This window comes from Polypterus senegalus, chromosome 4 (assembly GCF_016835505.1).
Source record: "Polypterus senegalus isolate Bchr_013 chromosome 4, ASM1683550v1, whole genome shotgun sequence".
Taxonomy (NCBI): domain Eukaryota; kingdom Metazoa; phylum Chordata; class Cladistia; order Polypteriformes; family Polypteridae; genus Polypterus; species Polypterus senegalus.
Genome location: NC_053157.1, coordinates 18,419,522 through 18,435,878, shown reverse-complemented (window position 1 = coordinate 18,435,878; position 16,357 = coordinate 18,419,522). Strand labels below are relative to the sequence as shown.

The 16,357-nt window shown below is 38.7% G+C and overlaps 1 protein-coding gene across 3 annotated transcripts in view; it reads right to left on the bottom strand.

The window, feature by feature from the left end:
- The window catches only part of tmem144b (transmembrane protein 144b), a 150,837-nt gene that overhangs the window by 107,565 nt on the left and 26,915 nt on the right, over positions 1-16,357 (bottom strand). For all 3 annotated transcript variants that reach the window (XM_039750304.1, XM_039750305.1, XM_039750307.1), the window contains exons 5-7: positions 14,807-14,887; positions 11,188-11,269; positions 7,756-7,832 (exon numbers count right to left, since the gene is read on the bottom strand). In XM_039750304.1, coding sequence (XP_039606238.1) covers positions 7,756-7,832; positions 11,188-11,269; positions 14,807-14,887 — 240 coding nt within the window. The remainder of the gene's footprint in view (positions 1-7,755; positions 7,833-11,187; positions 11,270-14,806; positions 14,888-16,357) is intronic.

The window sequence follows — 16,357 nt, the reverse complement described above, 5'->3', positions numbered from 1 at the left end:
CAAATTCAGAGAGGCGAGATTGCGTTTGTTTGGACATATGCAGAGGAGAGATGCTGGGTATATTGGGAGAAGGATGTTAAGGATGGAGCTGCCAGATAAGAGGAAAAGAGGGAGACCTAAAAGAAAGTTTATGGATGTGGTGAGAGAGGACATGCAGGTGATGAGTGTAACAGAACAAGATGCAGACGACAGGAAGATATGGAAAAAGACGATCCACTGTGTTGACCCCTAATGGGAGCAGCCAAAAGAAGAAGAAGAAAGAAGAAGCTGTTTTCTTTAATTAGTTCACACATCTCCAATTATGCAATTAGCCATTCAGACTATTTTAAATGGACAGAAGTTGTCACTCTGCTGTTTGGTATTATCATGTGTCCCACACTCAACATGGACCAGAGAAAACAAAGCGGAGAGTTGTCTGAGGTGATCAGAAAGAAAATTATAGACAAGCATGTTAAAGGAAAAGGCTAGAAAGACCATCTCCAAGCAAAGTGATGTTCCTATGGCAACAGTTGCAAATATTATTAAGAAGTTTAAGGTCAATGGGACTGCTGCCAACCTCCAAGAGGAAAACGGACACAAGAATGGGCAGAAGGAGAGTGAAAATGGTAGATAAAAATCCAAGGACAACTTCCAAAGAGACACAAGCTAAACTCCAAGGTCAAGGTCCATCAGTGTCTGATTGCACCATCAGATGCTTTTTATAAGTGACAATAGGCTCAATGGAAGAAAACTAAGGAGGACTCCACTGTTGAAAGAAAAACACAAAATCCAGACTACAATTTTCTAAAAAACATTAAACCACAATGCTTCTGGGAGAATGTCATTTACAGAGATGAGACAAAACGGGACATTTTTGGCAAGTCACATCAGCTCTATGTCCACAGATGACAAAAATGAAGCTCTCAAAGAAAGAAAACCACACCTACTGTGAAACATGGAGGACACTCAGTTATGTTTAGTTGCTGCTTTGCTGCGTCTGACGCAGGGTGCCTTGAGTCTGTGCAGGGGAAAACAAAATCTCAAGACTATCAGGACTTTCTGGAGTGAAACGTACTGCCCAGTGTCAGAAAGCTCTGTCTAAGTTGAAGGTCATGGACCCTCCAATAGAATAATGAGCCAAAACACACATGTGGTGTGAAAAACTATTTGCCCCCTTCCTGATTTCTTTTTCTTTTGCATGTTTGTCACACAAACTGTTTCTGATCATCAAACACATTTAATCATTAGTCAAATATAACACAAGTAAACACAAAATGCAGTTTTTAAATGATGGTTTTTATTATTTAGGGAGAAAAAAAATCCAAACCTACATGGCCCTATGTGAAAAAGTAATTGCCCCCTTGTTAAAAAATAACCTAACTGTGGTGTATCACACCTGAGTTCAATTTCCGTAGCCACCCCAGGCCTGATTACTGCCACACCTGTTTCAATCAAGAAATCACTTAAATAGGAGCTGCCTGACACAGAGAAGTAGACCAAAAGCACCTCAAAAGCTAGACATCATGCCAAGATCCAAAGAAATTCAGGAACAAATGAGAACAGAAGTAACTGAGATCTATCAGTCTGGTAAAGGTTATAAAGCCATTTCTAAAGCTTGGGACTCCAGTGAACCACAGTGAGAGCCATTATCCACAAATGGCAAAAACATGGAACAGTGGTGAACCTTCCCAGGAGTGGCCGGCCGACCAAAATTACCCCAAAAGCACAGAGATGACTCATCCGAGAGGTCACAAAAGACCCCAGGACAATGTCTAAAGAACTGCAGGCCTCACTTGCCTCAATTAAGGTCAGTGTTCACGACTCCACCATAAGAAAGAGACTGGGCAAAAACGGCCTGCATGGCAGATTTCCAAGACGCAAACCACTGTTATGCAAAAGAACATTAGGGCTCGTCTCAATTTTGCTAAGAAACATCTCAATGATTGCCAAGACTTTTGGGAAAATACCTTGTGGACTGATGAGACAAAAGTTGAACTTTTTGGAAGGCAAATGATCCGTTACATCTGGCATAAAAGGAACACAGCATTTCAGAAAAAGAACATCATACCAACAGTAAAATATGGTGGTGGTAGTGTGATGGTCTGGGGTTGTTTTGCTGCTTCAGGACCTGGAAGGCTTGCTGTGATAGATGGAACCATAAATTCTACTGTCTACCAAAAAATCCTGAAGGAGAATGTCCGGCCATCTTTTCGTCAACTCAAGCTGAAGTGATCTTGGGTGCTGCAACAGGACAATGACCCAAAACACACCAGCAAATCCACCTCTGAATGGCTGAAGAAAAACAAAATGAAGACTTTGGAGTGGCCTAGTCAAAGTCCTGACCTGAATCCAATTGAGATGCTATGGCATGACCTTAAAAAGGCGGTTCATGCTAGAAAACCCTCAAATAAAGCTGAATTACAACAATTCTGCAAAGATGAGTGGGCCAAAATTCCTCCAGAGCGCTGTAAAAGACTCATTGCAAGTTATCGCAAATGCTTGATTGCAGTTATTGCTGCTAAGGGTGGCCCAACCAGTTATTAGGTTCAGGGGGCAATTACTTTTTCACACAGGGCCATGTAGGTTTGGATTTTTTTTCTCCCTAAATAATAAAAACCATCATTTAAAAACTGCATTTTGTGTTTACTTGTGTTATATTTGACTAATGGTTAAAAGTGTTTGACGATCAGAAACATTTTGTGTGACAAACATGCAAAAGAATAAGAAATCATTAAGGGGGCAAATAGTTTTTCACACCACTGTAAAAGCATCCAAGTATGACTAGGAACACAATATTGGGACTTTTCTAAAGTGGCCTTCTATGAGCCCTGACTTGAACCCTATCGAACATTTACAGAAAGAACTGAAACATGCAGTCTAGAGAAGACCCCTTCAAACCTGACACAACTGGAGCAGTTTGCTCAGGAAGAGTGGGCCAAACTACCTGTTGACAGGTGCAGAAGTCTCATCGAGAACTCCAGGAATCGCTTGTTTTAAATGACTGACTCTAAAGGTTATGCAGCAAAATGTTAGGTGAAGGGTCTCGTCATTTCTGTATATGGAATTTTCATTGGTTATATTACTTGAAATATTCTGTTGAATCAAAACTCTTTAAATAAATAAATATGGAATAAACAATGATGGGTGCTAATTACTTTTGTCAGTTTGTAGTTATTTCAGAGATTACTGTGAGTTCTTTTTTTGGCGTCTATACATTAATGTAAAAGGACTTTGGAAAAAGAAATTTGTAGAGCACAGAGAGAAATGGACTATCATGAAGGGCACCTAATCTATACAGTATGATACTGTACATGATGATGAGTTATTCTGCCAACAAATGCATACTTCCATTTCCATGCATTTAAACACATGCATGACAAGTTAACAGTGAGAGTAAATTGTCCAGGAAGAAGTGATTACCTGGGCTGGGCTCAACATCAGTATGGCTTATTTCCTTGCACCCAATGGTGCCGGTCTTTATCTTCCCCCATAAACAACACAAAATGGCTTAAACAGGCTCAGTAAGGTATGGATTGATATATTGTAAAATGCAGTTTACAAGTCTCAGATATAATTTAATGGAGAATCTCTCACTTTATAACATGCAAACTCATTATATAATACTTTCTAGGGCCAGATCTGGTGAATCAAACTATATTTTTAATGTTGCTTAAACAAAAAAGGTATAAATTGCACAATCTACTTTTTTCACAAAGACAGTCGAACATTACAAAAGACACCTTTTCCTCTTGCCTGCAATTGTTTTTGAAAAACATCACCTATAAAATATTTTTAAATTTATGCATAATTTGTTTTACAAAATATAAATCCACCACAGCCAACACAAACAAGTATTCAGAAGTTATAAACCTGGGATTTGCTTATTTAATGACTTGAAAACTAATGATAAAAATGTAGCTGTTTACTGCCTCCTGAAAGTAGAGAAAAAATAGAATAAATATGAGGAGAATGTAATATAAATAAATGTGATTCACTATTAAAACACCATAAGCCAATAAGATTTATATAATATTTTAGGCCACTATGAAAAATTGGAATTCTGCAGGAAAGCAACAAATGTAACAAAAGACCCCATTGAGACCAGGGCTGCAGAAGGTGATGTCCTCTGTTAATGAGTGAAAATGATATCTTCTGTGGTCTTGCCAGTGACAGTAGGTTGTCACCATTTGGAGCCAGCTCCAAATCAAGTGCACAGCAGTTTGTCTCTTCACTCTGTTGGAGCTGGCTAATCTATTGATCCAAGCCACAAAAAGCTCTAGTAAGGTTAGATTAAAGAAAGAGGGTTTCGAGAAGTTTACAGCAAGTGAGGCAGGAGATTTCCAGTGAGAGTCTCATAAAATTACCTCTGCTGGATAGAAGTCAAGGTAAGAGAAGAGATGTCCAAGAGAAGAAATATATGAGGCAGAAGGTGACAGTAAAAATATTAGATTGGTAATTGGAAACTTTCATCCTAAAAGCAGAAACTGGAGGGCAGCTCCAAAGCATATGGAGAAAAGCAACAATTATAAGGAACATTTTAAAGACACACATGTTTGATAGTGGGTCTGCAGCTAAATGGCCGGTCCATTTTTAAATAAATAACTAAAACAGCGGGTTCGAGCAAACTCTAAATTTATTTTAGTTTTTTTTTACTCGCCATTTTTATTGGATTATTTATCAGAGACTGCACTGCACTTTGGACACAGTTTTATTTTTTGTGGAGGTTGTTTGATTGTTTTAATTGAAGCACCTTTATGATGCACGTGTCCTCATTTGCTAGGCTCATTCCTTGGTTATATTACAGAGGGTGGCAGATCCAGGAGTTTCCTGAAGGCATCAGAAGGGTGGAGACAACCTGCTCCATCACAAGATGGCAGACGGATTCAGCAGTCAAATGCATAGCATAGTTTGTGAGGGGTGAGGTACAGGTGGTATATAAATTTACCGTATTTTGCGCACCATAAGACGCACTGGATTAAAAGGCGCACGCTCAATTTCGGGGCTTATTTCTATACTTAAGCCATACATAAGGCGCACCGTATTATTCGGCGCATGCGAAAACAAGGTAACAGAAGCAAAACAATGAGTTTAGTTAAACCTTATTCTACTACGTATTTAAAAATACACTCACATTGTTTTTTGATCAGTCTGTTGTCACAAATCCATCGAAATCCTCACCTTCTGTATCTGAATTGAACAGATGGGCAAGTTCGCCATCAAACATGCCGGGTTCCCTCTCGTCATTGTCAGAGTCAGTCTCGTTGCCGGGTGGCTGTTCAGCAACGATTCCAGCTTTCGCGTAAGCTCAGACAACAGTTGAAGCAGACACCTTAGCCCAGGCATCCACAATCCATTCACATATGGTAGCGTAATTCACCCGGCGCTGCCTCCCAGTCTTAGTAAAGGTGTGTTCGCCGTCTCTCATCCATCGCTCCCATGACGCTTGCAACTTCACTTTGAACGCCCTGTTTACACCGATGTCAAGCGGTTGGAGTTCTTTTGTTAATCCTCCCAATGATGGCAAGCTCCGTATTCATTTGCTTCACTTGTTTTTTCACAGTAGCGGTGATATGGGCACGCATGGAGTCGCAGATCAATAAAGACGGTGATGCATGTAAAAACCCACCAGGTCTCTTCACATACACCTCTCTCAGCCACTCTCTCATTTTCTCCTCATCCATCCAGCCCTTTTGATTGGCTTTAACAATGACTCCGGCTGGAAACTTTTCTTTTGACAGCGTCTGCCTCTTAAAAATGACCATAGGTGGTAGTTTCTGTCCATTACCGTGGCAACCATGAACAACAGTGAAAGCCGACTTTTCATGCCCCGTGGTGCGTATGGATACCGTGCTGATCCCTTTTTTCTCCACAGTATGGTTCACGGGGATGTCAAAAGTGAGAGGGACCTCGTCCATGTTGGTGATGTGGTTGGGCTGGATTTTTTTGTCGGTAATCTTGTTGCTGCAGTAAGTGCAGAAGATGGGCAGCTTTTCTTTGTAATCCGCTGGCAGTTGCTGCGCCACAGTAGTTCATGCGCGGATGGCGAGATGGCGCTTTTTCATAAAACGAAAGCACCAAGACGGACCTCCTTGAAAGTGTTCGAGCTTCATGTCTTGTGCTATCGTTATTGCCTTCATTCGAATGGTGACTGTAGAGACGCTTCTCCCGGCTGCTCTTTGTTCAAGAATCCATTGTTCAAGTTGGTCTTCCAACTCTGACCACCTCGCCTTGTTCCCGCGGAAACTCTGTTTTGTCTTTTTAACTTGGCGCAATTCATTCTCCTGCTTCCTCCACTTCCGAACCATAGATTCATTGATTTTGAATTCTCTCGCTGCTGCTCTATTCCCATTTACAACCGCGTAACTGATAGCCTGTAGTTTGAATTGTGCATCGTAAGCATGTCTCTTCTCTGATGCCATTTTCAGGGTCCTTAGCCAAACAAATGTTGTTTCACAGCGCACCAGTAGTACACTATACCTACCTGCCGTAGGCGTGGCGGAGGTAAGCGTACGTCTGTACGTGGCTTTACGTAATGTTCTGCAATTGGTTTATCGCTGCCAGCGTACGTAGTGTACGTATTACTACGTCCCTATGTCGGTAGGAAATGGTCCGACAGTCAATCAAGCAGAGCGCTTACTAAAATGCACAACAACATTTTTACAGATTTTGGAACTCAGTGCACACATAAGGCGCACCGAATTTAAAGGCGCACCGTGGATTTCTTAGAAAATTAAAGGCTTTTAAGTGCGCCTTACAGTGCGCAAAATAAGGTAAGTTGCGTATGCTGATAAATGGGGTTATTAAAGGATGCAGAGATACTGTTTCCGCACGATGGGCGCAGAAGAAAGGAAGTCATGCTGCCAAACTGAAAATAATGATATGCAGACTTGCATCTAAAAATGATATTGGCTTAACGTTTAGAGATAACAAGCAGGAAAATTTATAAAGGGGGAGGAAAGGAAATGCACAAAATATAGGGTTCGTGTTTGTTGAAGGAGAGATCTAAAGAGAGAAAAAGAAAGAAGAAGAAGGAACAAAAAAACTGGACCCAAGTGATTGGATCGTTCCTAATCCATTGTCATTGTTAATGTCCAATATGGAGAAGAGGAGGAGGAGCAGAAGAAGAAAAAGACAATGAAGGCAAAGAAGAAGTGGGGAAAAGTAGTGCTTGCTTATCCAAAAAGAAAAGTGTCTATGGTAATAAATGAAAACAACTAACACCACCTCATTTTATTACTCATGTAGTGTTTTTCTGTTTTACAAGTACATAGCTCTATTGGTACTGGCATATTTCTTTTCTACCATAGCACAGGCAGATAAAACAAATCTCTTAGGCTCAAACAGTGAGTTAAAGGCAAAGATTGAATCTTGTGATTTAAGGGCTGAAACCCTAGGCAATAGGCTACATTGCAGCTTCAAAATCTATGGTGGAATATGATGGATACAAAGAGCATATAAACAGGATGAGGATGATGATGATAACATACAATTATATAAAGCTGTGACATTTAAAAGGGATTTATAGCATCAAAGAGATAAGTAAAACTAGACTTTGGGACTTAGCATTAAACCTTTCAGGACGGCTTATCATGACATTATGTAGCAGGGAAATACTTGTAATCTGTTACTGATAACAGACTGATGGATTTATTTATTTATTTACTTTATATTATTTTTAGCCATATTGCCTCCAGGCAGCTTTTGAAAATGCACAGAGTAAATAGATTAAGACATTTAACAGTTTCAGGTGAAGCACATAATTCATGGCTTACTTACATAATTCTTTTCTTTCTGGGACTCAGTTTATCAACCCATGATTCGTCTACTGAACAGTGATCATCACTATTGATTCGCTGTTCAAAAGAAAAATAAAAACAAATATCTGTGATTAATACTCTGTGTTAGATGCTAATAAAAAACAAGTTCAGCAACCTAGATAAGCTGCATGTAAGCTGTTTTATTGCACATATAACCCACCATTCCTCTTACTTTCAAAAACAAAATACATAAATTATATTTGTGGTCTAAAAAATGCTCTTGAATGAAAAAATAAAATAAAAATCAGACTGTATGAATATGAACAATTTAGGATAAAAAAAAATCTGGATGGTTGAAACTTGGGTGCTCAGCAGGCCTCATCACCAAAGAACAATTAAACCTGACTATCCAAAAAAGAATATTGTGGACACTTGACTATCACACTTATATGTGCTTGTTAGGCATCTCACTTCAAAACTATGGACATTAATATGGGGTCCCCTAAAACTCCACCCTTCCTCCCTCCAAGTCTATAACTGCCTCCACTTTCTGGGAAGACTTTCCACAAGATTTTGGAGTGGGTCTGTTACATCCACCCATTCATCTTAAAAAAGCATTTGTGAGGTCAGGGACTAATGTTGGATGAGAAGGCCTGGTTCACAAACGGCACTGAAATTCACCTCTAAAGGTCCTCAATAGGGTGGCAGTCATGGCCCTGTGCCGACCACTTGAGTCCCTTTATGGTTTTTATGGACCTAGATTTGTGCAGAGGGATACAGTCATGCTGGAACAGAACTGGGCCATTCCCCAAACTGCTGCCACAAAGTTGGAAGGGTGCAATTATCTATAATATCTTGAAGGTAGTGTTCTATTGGAATCTGTCAAATCCACAGTCACCCATCAGACCGCCAGATAGTGATGCATGATTCATCACTCCACAGAACATGTTTTCACTGCTCCACAGTAGGGAAGTGACAGATATAGCATCTGTTTATTATTAAAAAAAAAATCTTCGGAAACCTTAGGAGGGAGACGAGACGTGATCTTCTCGTCACGCAAGAGACACTTTAAAGTCACGCGAGACAAGGCAGTGAGACAAAAGGACAGCTGCCGTACAGGCTTTTAAATGATTGACATGTAGCGCAACAAGCAGAACACACACCTCGGCAGCAACAGCACAAAGCCAGCAGCTGATCCAACTGCATCCCTTAGCGTGTGTTCAGCCCCATCCCACCCCCTTCACAACTCGAGCAGCGTTATGCGTCACGCCTGGGACAGGAAATAAAGGACAAATATTGTTTTTACAAAAGTTTTAAAGTAAAGGTGAAAATAATTCATATGTAACAATTCCCATGAAAATAACAATCTCTTTAAACTGTACATCCGGTAAACCAAACCAGCGGGTGGGTAAGCGAAGCAAGCAGGAGTCTGAGATCCACTAGTCTACAATAATATCTTAATTGTCGTTTTCTACGATGTACAAGCTGAAACTATTGACTATGTCACTCAGTTTGCAGAAAAACAATGAAAAACATGCCTTGAGAGTCTTTGCATTCACTATCTCATGTAACCTAAGAGGACAGACTACTGTGTGTGTGTGCATGGTCAGCGTACTACAAGTTAGGCTAGTGTAGCTGCCTAAAACTGAGTGAGCAAACAGTGCCAAGGGATAAAACAGCCCACAATTAAATCTAACGACGTAGACTGCAAGACGTGGATCATCCTCTGTCGCGTGGAAGTAATCTGGCTTTGAAAAGACTTGACATTGCTTAAAAGGCGGCAATCTGCAAGCTGTATCGGAAATTGTTTCCCATTAAAGACAGCCCAACAACTAACTTGTTTCACCATCTGTGAAGTGGAAAGGATCTATTATAAATCTATTCAAACTGATTATTTTTTATTTCTGTAAGAAGCATATGCCTATCGAGTGCATTTTATTTCGCAAACCATCGTGGTTGGGGATCCTCAATTCCAAAGCACATTTTTTTCTTTCATCATTTAAAACAATCACACAGATCTCTGCACTTCCTCGCCCTGCTCCATCCGCTTCAATGGCTGCAGAAGTTGAAGCAGATGATGACATGAGAGAACAAAAAAGAAAAAAAAAAAGTCTTCTAGCAGCTATTTAAAAAAAAAATAAAACACAACACACACATAGAAATTCAGAGAAGGTGAGTCTCTGCACACGGCTATTGAAAAAGAGATAAAGAGCTACTTGATGATACCTCAGGTAGACAGTGATGTAACTCCACTTGAGTGGTGGAAAACACAAGAAATATACCCAAATTGGGGAAACTTGCAAAATAGTAGCCCTTCTGGGAGGGCTTTCAGCACTGGAGGAAATGTTGTAACATTTAACTATGCTGCACTGGAGCCAAATGCTGTTAGCAGACTCAAGCTGAAAAGACTTTTTAGTTCCCTCAGTAGAATTTTACAACTGTTATTTTTTTCCTGATATCTTCGTGCAATATTAGACAGAACTTGAAGTTAGTAATTTGTTTAACAATGTCATAGGCTTGGGAGTTTTTGTATCTTTGTGGAATATATATGACAGAACTTGTTGACAAATGCTACAGTTTTTTTTCAGGTGCAGTATTTGACAGACCTTTCGATTTTTGCACTATACTACAGTAAGTTAGATTTTTGTTCTTGCTTCTATGCTGCACAATTCGCCAGCAGTTTATGCTTATCCAGACTGTAATATTCATGCCCTGTATTTCAATTAGAATTTTATTCCCTTTCGATTCATATCTTGTTTACAATAAGGGTGGGTGTATGTTGAAAATACCCTTATTTAAAATCTATTTGTTGCTCTTAGTGCAATTTTTTATGTAAATCCTGTAGGCCACTTTGGGTTTACTCATACTTGCACTGTTTGATCTCAGTAATACTTTGACTGGTGATTTTAATGATTTTGTGTTATTTTACTTTAGTTTTAAGTAAATAAACAAGACCTGTTTTCCATAACTGTTGTTTCCCTTAATGTCATTAGTAATCTACAAATAATATCCTATTATCAAGACCATGTTAGAGACTTTTACAAACACGTTTCTAAAGAATGCAAAATATCGTCAAAGTCCCAAAAAATACAGAGGTATTATTTTATGCCAATATCCCCCAATTACAGCCCAATTCATTGCATGTACTGATTTTAGGTCGATATGTAACATGACCATGGACATTCATTTCACGGAGCTCCCGACACAAACTTCTTGTGCTGAAGTTAATTCAAGCAGCAGTTTGGAAACCTATTCTGAATGATACAACAGAGGACAGGTGATTTTCACAAGCTATATTCATAACCACTCGGTAGCCCCATTCTGTACATTTGCCCATATAGTGCAGCTCGGAATTAATGAAAAAATTACAATTCATGGTAGCACAAATTATACTTTTTAAACCAGTACAAAAAAAAAAAGTTATTGTACTATGAAATTAATTTATACTTACAACATCCAATAATAAAGGTACAGTTTCTGAAGATCTCATGGGACTCTTAACATCGCTTTTTACAGCAAAAAAAATCAAAGCACTGAAAAGAAAGAAAAAACAAATCTATGACTCAAGAACTATTTATTAATGTGATAATATAAACCATCTTTTTATTTTGAGGCACAGGGAATACTGCTGCTGCCTCAAAGATCCACTGACTTGTGTTTGAATGAAACACCTACTCATCTCTGTGCAGCCTGTATGCTCTCAAAATATATATATATATATATATATATATATATATATATATATATATATATATATATATATATATATATATATATATATATATATATATGAGAGAGAGAGAGAGAGAGAGAGAGAGAGAGATATAGATAGATACTCTTCATGTCAGGCATTAAAGAAGCACATGAACCTAGAAACACTCTCTGTTCTTCTTAATTCCAAAAGCAAGAAATCTGCAGCAGAAACATGAAACACAGTATACAATGCAGGGCATGATCTGCTGTATATATGGGACAAACGTTTAAAATATTCTAACACATCAAAAATTCAGAATCAATGCCTCCATGATGGGACAGTTAACTTTGTGAGCTGGAATGTTAAAAGCCTGAATCACGAATTAAAGAGAAAGAAAGTAGTCTCTCACGTAGACGCTGAAATAGTATTTTTACAGGAGACCCACTTACTAAGCAAGAATCAGTTCCGGCTGCAAAAGGACTGGACTGGCCAAATGTTCCATTGTAGCTTTTATTTGCATCCATTCCCAATCTGAACACTCATAAAATTATAATGGCTGGGGACTTTAATTATGTTTAAAATCCACTCTTAGATAGGACTTCTATCACAGGGGGGACGACATCTAACACTGAAAAGATAATTACAAAGTTTATAACTGATCACAACTTATCAGACCCCTGGAGGTTTATAAAACCCAAACTCAAGAACATATTCTTTCTACTCACCAATACATCATTGCTACTCATGAATTGATTATTTATTTCTAGATAATAATTTCTTGCCTACGATTAAATCTTGCAAATACGATGCTATTTCTGACCATGCACCTCTGATCTTGGAGCTAAAGTTACTATGCCCCACACACTCACCTCGCAGATGGTGTCTCAACCCGCTTCTATTAACAGATGAGAATTGTACAGAATTTATATCGAAACAAATCAGTTTCTTCCTAGAGACAAATACATCCTCAGAGATTTCTGCAGGAATACTCTGGGGAAACTCTTAAGGCCTAAATTACTGGCGGATGTTTGTCGACTTGCAGACCAACCACAAGCGTTACCTGGTAGATAACTACCCATACAATCAGATTGTGATTCAGACTACGAATGCCATGAATGTAACTACCCCGATCTACATGCTGTCAAATAAACGAACCACACGCCATGGCACAACGTAAAGAGGCTTCACCTCTGACGCTGACGTCTGAGGTTCGATCCCCGAGAGGGGTGCAGCAAGTGTGTACGCCTGATAAGCCCAGAATTAGGGCAAAACACGTGTCGCGTACTCGTTGTATTATTTGACAGTAAACTATTCAACTATATATATATATATATATATATATATATATATATATACACACTGTATATATACTGTATATATGCATATATACACATATACATTCACACACACACATCAACACACACATTTATATATACACAAACACACAATGGCCAACACCAGAATGACTAAAAAGAAAGAAACATGACTTGGCAGTCATAAATACGGTGAAGCCAAATACAGGCATATTGCTATTAGTATAAAGGAGCTCCAGTTGTGCTGAAACACTTTTGCTGAATAATTCTTTAGCTGATAGTACTCAGTGTTGATGTTTTAGAGGGAGGATGTGAAGCATTGCTCATAATGACACTTACTGTAGTTTTGCTTTTATTTTCTATTTCACTGTGCTGACACAAACAAACAAGGAGAACAAACACAAACTGCACACAGGTAGGGATCAGGCCGAATTTCAGTCAGTTACACAGTCAGTCTCCCATAGGTGTTTGGCTGTAGCACTGACCACTGTGCTACTATGCTGCCAGCACACTTAATCTAAGTTTTCAAAATATGATAACATGATAATGAAAGGATATCCAAAATCTTTACATAAAAACATCCAAAATCTTTACATAAAAAAACATCTTATTTATGAAAAGGATAAGTTCATTTTTTTCTGCTGAAGCCTATGTAAAGGTTTCTATTCTCTAATTTTGCTTCAATTTAACCCCCATCAGCAAAACACAAGGAGTCTTTCTGGTGAGTCAGGTCTTTTAATTCAGTTCCCTAAAAAAGCTGACTTTTTAAGCAAATTTTTTGCTAGAATTTACAGTATGGTAAATTTGAATGAAACATGTAATTTAACCCATTCACTTAAAAGTCAATCTCTTTTAAAAAACAATAAAGCAGTATAATGCATGCATGCAAAATTATCCAGAGTTTATACAAAGCAGAGTAAAGAGTCTTTCATATAAACATCTTAACAACTACAGAATGTTAGTTCACTTTGAAGAAAAAAAACTCAGTGGTAGAGAATTAGGATATATGAGAGAGTAACACTAGTTTTCAATCATGAAAATCTAGTGTTAGTGTAACCATTTAGGACGGTCAAGAATCTCTGTGGGCGGCACAGTGGTGCAGTGGGTAGCACTGTTGCCTCGCAGTTAGGGGACCCGGGTTCGCTTCCTGGGTCCTCCCTGCGTGGAGTTTGCATGTTCTCCTCATGTCTTTGTGGGTTTCCTACGGGTGCTCCGGTTTCCTCCCACAGTTCAAAGACATGCAGATTAAAAAACTGTCCATTTTCAAGCCACTTTTCAAAAACTTCATCCAACAGAAAACTTAAGTGAAATGAAACAAATCTCTCATGACTGATTCACTGAATGAATGTCCTGCTCCTCTCTGCAGTTTTGTAGTTTTTGCGCAGTCTTAAACCAATCTAAGAAACTCTTCTAAATTAATTTAGATCTTGACCTAATAATTACCTTTTCGACTAACCAGAGATTCTTCATCCATCCATTATACAATATGCTATATCCTAACTACAGGGTCATATGGGTCTGCTGGAGCCAATCCCAGCCAGCACAAGGCGCAAGGCAGGAAACAAACCCTGGGCAGGGCACCAGCCCACCACAGGGCACACACACACACACACACACACCACACACACACACACACACACACACACACCAAGAACACACTAGGGAAAATTTAGGATCGGCAATGCACCTAACCTGCATGTCTTTGGACTGTGGGAGGAAACCGGAGCACCCGGAGGAAACCCATGCAGACACAGGGAGAACATGCAAACTCCATGCAGGGAGGACCTGGGAAGCGAACCCGAGTCTCCTAACTGCGAGGCACCAAGGAGAATTAAGCATTTAAATCAACAGCAAAATACAAATATTTCTAAATTCTTACAATTGCAAATCTCACATTTCTATGGTTTCTATGCCAAGATAAGGAAAAAGACATTCACTAATTGAACAAAGAGATCAGTTACAGGTAGAATGACTCATTCATTTTGAAACTGGTTGGAACAAAAGCCTGCAGGCACAATGGATCTCCAGGACTGAACAGGACAAACAATTATAATTTCATTTACCTTAATAATGACAAGCCAGCTCCAACGTAGTTTAGAGTTGGGTTGGCCACCTCTTCAGGGTCAATTCCAAACCAGCCAAACCTTTAATGATAAAGCATTATGTGAATACTTATTAAGTATACTCTACAATTAATCATGTCCTCTTAAGTCTCTGCTATCTTTGACATTAATTAAAGGAAATACTGCCCATGACACCACAATGGGTTTGAGAATGTTGTGTTAAAATAATGAAGACCAACACTTGGTAGTATATTTCTCAGCAAATCATCTTTTAGTTCTGGAGCTCTATTCTCATGCCCATTCATGAGTCTCAATGCATTTTGATGTTCAGATCCAGCCTGAAATTGCAGCAATTATCACAAGCTTTTCAAACTGTTGCATCTTCATTTCAACAGCCATGTTGCTCTTTGTGATAGCACTCTTTTCATTGTGTTAATAACAGAACTGACTTGGCCTTCTACCGTGGAAAGCTCAGTCCATATTTTATCTTAGTGTTACTTTGCCAGTTACTTTTCCAAACTATTCTTCTTTGTTTAATGGCTAAGGAATTGAACTCTAAATAACTACGATCTCTCAATTAATATATCAGAAAAGGAGTGGAAAGTAGCAATGCTGAGAATTCACTCAAGCTCCATATGCGCAAAGCATACAATTATACAACTCAAAATTATATATCGAGCACATCTGTCTCGACTAAAACTCTCCAAAATGTTTCCAGGGCATGATCCAACCTGCGAACATTGCAACCAAGTCCCAGCCTCAACAGGTCACATGTTCTGGGCCTGCACCAAATTAACATTATTCTGGACAAAAATTTTTAATTACCTGTCAGACAGCCTTGGACTCACAATCCCTCCTAACCCATTAACAGCTGTGTTTGGGGTTCTTCCAGAGGGTCTTAAAGTGGAGAAGGACAAACAAACTGTGATTGCATTCACTACACTGTTGGCACGCAGACTCATTCTGATAAACTGGAAGAACCCAAACTCTCCTCTTTTAAGTCAGTGGGAAACCGATGTGTTATATTATTTGAAATTGGAAAAAATCAAATACTCAGTTAGAGGATCTGTACAGACCTTTTTCAAAACATGGCAGGATCTAATCAGTAATATTTTAAAATAAGTTCATGAAGCATAGAGAATTTATTAATTTAGGTATGTTTACAAGCCTTAAATTTAACGTTATTTGGCTTGCTCTCTCTCTCAGGGGTGGGGATCGATCTGTTCTTAACTCAATTTTTCTGTTTGTAAAATCTTGATTGCGTTGTATGGATTGTAATAAAATTAATAAAAATAAAAAAAATAAAATAAAAATAAATAACTACGTTACTGGTTCAATATCTGCCTTTGACTCCCTGACCAAGTCACTTAATTGGCCAGAGGGCAAATGATAAAAATAAAAAACAAAAATAAAAGCCAATTAAGTCAGTCAAATATCCAATATTTTCAATTGTACTTGTATTACATTCACACTGCAGCTAAAAGTGACTTAATTCTGATTTTTGACTTATGCAGGAATTTCTTTTTCTTTGATTATTCAAACTGAACTTGC